Source organism: Sinocyclocheilus anshuiensis, unplaced genomic scaffold (assembly GCF_001515605.1).
Source record: "Sinocyclocheilus anshuiensis isolate Anshui unplaced genomic scaffold, SAMN03320099.WGS_v1.1 scaffold1101, whole genome shotgun sequence".
NCBI lineage: Eukaryota > Metazoa > Chordata > Actinopteri > Cypriniformes > Cyprinidae > Sinocyclocheilus > Sinocyclocheilus anshuiensis.
This window is the reverse complement of record NW_015558562.1, coordinates 313,252-318,178: the sequence shown is the minus strand read 5'-3', so window position 1 is coordinate 318,178 and position 4,927 is coordinate 313,252. Positions and strand designations below refer to the sequence as shown.

The 4,927-nt window shown below is 36.8% G+C and overlaps 1 protein-coding gene across 1 annotated transcript in view; it reads right to left on the bottom strand.

Annotated features, from left to right (window-relative positions):
* The window catches only part of LOC107679439 (arf-GAP with Rho-GAP domain, ANK repeat and PH domain-containing protein 1-like), a gene marked incomplete at its 3' end in the record, with an annotated part of 52,661 nt that extends 48,779 nt beyond the window's left edge, over positions 1-3,882 (bottom strand). Inside the window, exon 1 of the mRNA XM_016474983.1 lies at positions 3,007-3,882. Within this exon, the coding sequence (XP_016330469.1) occupies positions 3,007-3,851 (845 nt within the window). The remainder of the gene's footprint in view (positions 1-3,006) is intronic.
* Between the last annotated feature and the right edge of the window lie 1,045 nt (positions 3,883-4,927).

The window sequence follows — 4,927 nt, the reverse complement described above, 5'->3', positions numbered from 1 at the left end:
TAAATTTTAAATTAAATTAAATAAAATTAAATAAAATTAAATTAAATTAAATTAAATTAAATTAAATATTAAATTAAATTAAATTAAAAGAAGGCTTTTCCAAAATAACCACATTACACTAGTAGTATATTCTCCTCACAGCAGTCCCAGTGCTCACCAGAGGGCGGCGCTCTCACCGTCAGCATTCATGCAGTGCTCAATCACAAAATCCGAACACACTCCCACTGGCAGGAGGAGCTTGTCATGTCTTTTTCCAGCTCTGACTCATTTGCTCTGGTGGGTTTGACCCGTGTGATGGTCTGCAGGCCTCGTGACTCAATGACCTCGAGTCAGCGCGCAGGAAACACAAACACTACAGTTTGTGCAAGAGCATTGTGTAAAAGCACTGAGTCATGAGAGTCCGCTGTGTTCACAATAACACAATGTGCTTAGTATGCAGGTCGTCAATTTGCATGGAATACTTGGATCATTTGCTCAAATGTGCAGCATGCCACAGAACATGCATTGTGAGGTGATGTATCCCACAAGGCAATGCACTTCACCTTCCATCTCCATTGTGATGAATGAACTGCAATAGACTTAAACATTGCTTTTTACCAGTAGGGATTTTTAAAAAGTCTTTAAGAATTATAAACCATGAACCAAACCCACCAGCTACGAGGAGGAACACAACAAAGTGTTTGAAAACCAGACAAAGACACAAACTGTGATCTTAACGGCTTTAACGAGAGAAAGAACTATAATCCCATAAAGCATTGTGAATTACATAATCAAATTAAAAACTATAGAGAAATATAAAACAAATGACTTAAACAACTGGTGGAGTTTTCGGTGCAGAATCATGGGTAATGTAGTTTTTCACCATAATTCCACTGTTAAATGTGATTATATAAAAACAATGTTAAAATAATGGGGACTGATGATTTCAACAGAAGCACGAACCGTCAATTAACAACCTCGTAGCTCAAAGTACGTCTGTCTTTAAAGAGTTTATAAGTTACCATTAAAAATCAGTACTGCTTTGGAGAAAATAAATGGGATTTATTTCTGGTGCACTCTATTAAACCAGTCACATGACCAAACAATCATACTGTCTCAGTCTCTGCAGTGTTACTCATTTAACAAACTTTAAAAAGAAAAAACGTCAAAATAATGTCATACTATGTCCAGATCAGGTTAAGAATAATAATCATTTAAAAAATAACAATTTAACGAAAAATCAAGAATTCATTAAACAGATTGCAGTCGATGTCACTAAAAGTATTACTAGTGATGCACCAAATGTTTGTCAACCCAAAATATTTACCCAAAAATATGAATTTTTAATTTTGGCTAAAATGGTTTTGGAGGAATGAAAACAAATATGCAAAACTGTGACTTCTTAAATGTTTGTATTCAAAATTTACATTGTTGGTCACAAATGTTCATAGAAAAAAGGCTGCATTACATTCATAATCCATAGGAATTTTTTTTTAATTAAATAATAGAAATACTAAAATCCAAATAAAATAAAATAAAGGTGTATTTTCTGCTAATTTTGGACCCGTGACTCAATACAGTTTAAAAACTACCCAGATCTCCCGTTTAATGGACAAAATCTGGCTCAAAATATAAGAAATATATGCACCATATTACATAATCATTATATTTATATCAATATTTAAAGTATATTTGAATTAATCTGTCATGAAAAGTTATGACAACCACCGATGAAATAATATCATTAATGTGCATTTTAAATGTTTAACTTTAAATTTTATTAGACTGTTGATTATTAAATCATTATTAATATTAAATAACTATTAATTTATTATTAAAAATGTAATAGTTAAAAAAAATAAATTTAAAATTAAAATTAAATGAAAACTTTAATTTCTTTTTAAAAATTAAGTATTACATACTAGGGCTGTGACGGTCGCCATGACAAACAGAATGTCACATTTTATTATTAGCCGTTTCAACACATATATGTTTTACCAGCTAAGAAGATCAGCACATTTTTAGCGTTCATCCCACTATCTGATGTGAGCACAAGTATTGGGACAGATGAACTTAAGGCAGATGTAAAAGATTAAAAGCTATTATTTAGTTGCAGATATCTTGCGTGCGATCAGAGCATCGACCCACAGACATCACCAGACTCTTGCTCTCATCCTTTGAAATGCTTTTTCCCAGCCTTTAATGCAGCCAATTCCAGCTGTTGCTTGTTTTGGGGTTGTTTCTGCCTTTAGTCTACTCTTCAGCTGATGAAATTCATGTTTGAACTCTTGATTTCTCCATGCCCTTTGTTTTTAATTGACTTCATCTTTTCTTTTAGCATCCAAATTGCTTGCTTTTCTCTCAGAGTCAGCTCCCTCATCTTCATCCTGGTTTGTGTGTGTCGTCATCGAATGCAAGACTCAGAATGCAGAAGCAATGGATTTAACTGATACGACACATTCCCTGCTTTTAATATCTGAAGAATTAATGCAACGGGACACAGCTGATCAACTGTCCCAATACTTGTGCTCACATCAGATAGTGGGATGAACTCTAAAAGTGCTGATCTTCTTAGCTGGTAAAACATGTATGTGTTGAAACCGCTAATAATAAAATGTGACAATTTGTAGTTTTGTCTCATATTCATCTTTTAATCATATTTACAGATTGAGGGTGCAACAAAATCTAAATATTGAGAAAATCATCTTTAAAGTTGTTCAAATGAAGTTCTTAGCAATGCATATTACTAATCAAAAATTAAGTTTTGATATATTTACGGTAGGAAATTTACAAAATATCTTCATGGAACATGATCTTTACTTAATATCCTAATGATTTTTGGCATAAAAGAAAAATGTATAATTTTGACCCATACAATGTATTTTTGGCTATTGCTACAAATATACCCCAGCGACTTAAGACTGCTTTTGTGCTCCAGGGTCACCGTGGTGGTAAAAATCTGCCACCGTCACAGCCCTATTACATACTAAACATTGCAGCAGTTGACAGATAAAGTGTGCCCTGTACCTGGACGTGGGCGGGCTTCCGGATGACGTGCTTCTGGGATTCGTAGTTCTGGAGCAGACGGAGACACGAGGTGGTGGAACAGGGGGTCTGTACGGGCCGTCTCTGGGCTCTTTAGAGACGCCCACGGCGTAGCTCTTAGGAGGAAGAGGAGGAGCGCCCGCTTCTCCCTGAGCAGGAGATGAACACTGTTCATACAGGTGGAAGCGCTCCGATGATGAGGAGGAGGAGGAGGAGGAGGAAGAGGGAGACACAGGAGACGGCTTCCTCTCGCTCGTCTGGAGTTGCTGCGCCGGCCCTTTAAGTGGCAGGTGTTCTGGGCGTGGCCTGGGAGTTGGGATGGGCTTGGTTTGTTCGGCAGGTGTGGGCGTTTCCTTTTGTTCAGGGAGGCTGATAGGCTCAGGAGCGGTCGCCATGGTTACCGATCCGGGCGTGAAGGGAACGGGGGGTCGATTGGGCGTGACTCGAGGCGGGACGGGAGGCGGGCGTCTACCTGCGACGCTGTTTTCCGACGCTCTGAATTTGGTCCTCTCTCGGGCGACGGGCCTGTCCTCCTCTCGCTCCTCGTCCTCCTCCGTTCCCGCCGCCGAGGGGAGGAGCTTGCGCAGGCTGCCGAGGATCCGTTTCCTGTGGCCGGGCAGAGCCACGCCCATCTGCTGCAGCTGGGCGGAGCTTAGATCCTGACACTCCCACAGCGTTCCCAGCCCCGCCTCCTGGAAGGCCGGGCAGTACTGGTCGAGCCGGAGGCCACTCAGCCAATCGCACACGGGCTGGGAACTCTCCGGCGGGAAGAAGGACATGACCGGAGCGCCGGGCTGCAGGAATACACTGCAGGACTTCTTCTCCATGGGACGAGCTCAGGGAATCATCGCTGGAATGGGACGTCTATTGAGAGAAAGAGAGAGAGAAATCATCAGACTGATCAGGATTTATTTATTGTAAGTCAGAATTTATTTATTTATTCATTATTTGTTTGTTTATTGTGAGTCAGAATTTATTTATTCATTATTTGTTTGTTTGTTTATTGTGAGACAGAATTTATTTATTATTTATTTGTTTGCTTGTTTGTTTGTTTATTATGAGTCAGTATTTATTTATTTATTTATTTATTGTGAATCAGATTTTATTTATTCATTCATTATTTATTTGTTTATTTATTGGGAGTGAGAATTTGTTTGTTTGTTTGTTGTGAGCCAGTATTTATTTATTTGTTTGTTTATTGTGAGTCAGTATTTGTTTGTTTGTTTGTTGTGAGCCAGTATTTATTTATTTGTTTGTTTATTGTGAGTCAGTATTTGTTTGTTTGTTTGTTGTGAGCCAGTATTTATTTATTTGTTTGTTTATTGTGAGTCAGTATTTGTTTGTTTGTTTGTTGTGAGCCAGTATTTATTTATTTGTTTGTTTATTGTGAGTCAGTATTTGTTTGTTTGTTTGTTGTGAGCCAGTATTTATTTATTTGTTTGTTTATTGTGAGTCAGTATTTGTTTGTTTGTTTGTTGTGAGCCAGTATTTATTTATTTGTTTGTTTATTGTGAGTCAGTATTTGTTTGTTTGTTTATTGTGAGCCAGTATTTATTATTTATTTATTTATTGTGAATCAGATTTTATTTATTCGTTCATTATTTATGTTTGTTTATTGTGAGTCAGAATTTATTTATTTGTTAGTTTGTTTGTTGTGAGTTGGTATTTATTTATTTATATATTGTGAGTCAGAATTTATGTATTTGTTTGTTTATTGCGAGTCAGTATTTATTTATTTATATATTTAATTTCCTTTCTTTCTTTCTTTCTTTCTTTCTTTCTTTCTTTCTTTTTGACCTGTTACTGAATAGATCGCTTGGCAAGTTGTTTACTTTGTACTAAAGGATTTTTTTATTAATTTAAAAAGATTGAAAGCTGAGTTTAGTTGTTGTCAGATGAGACA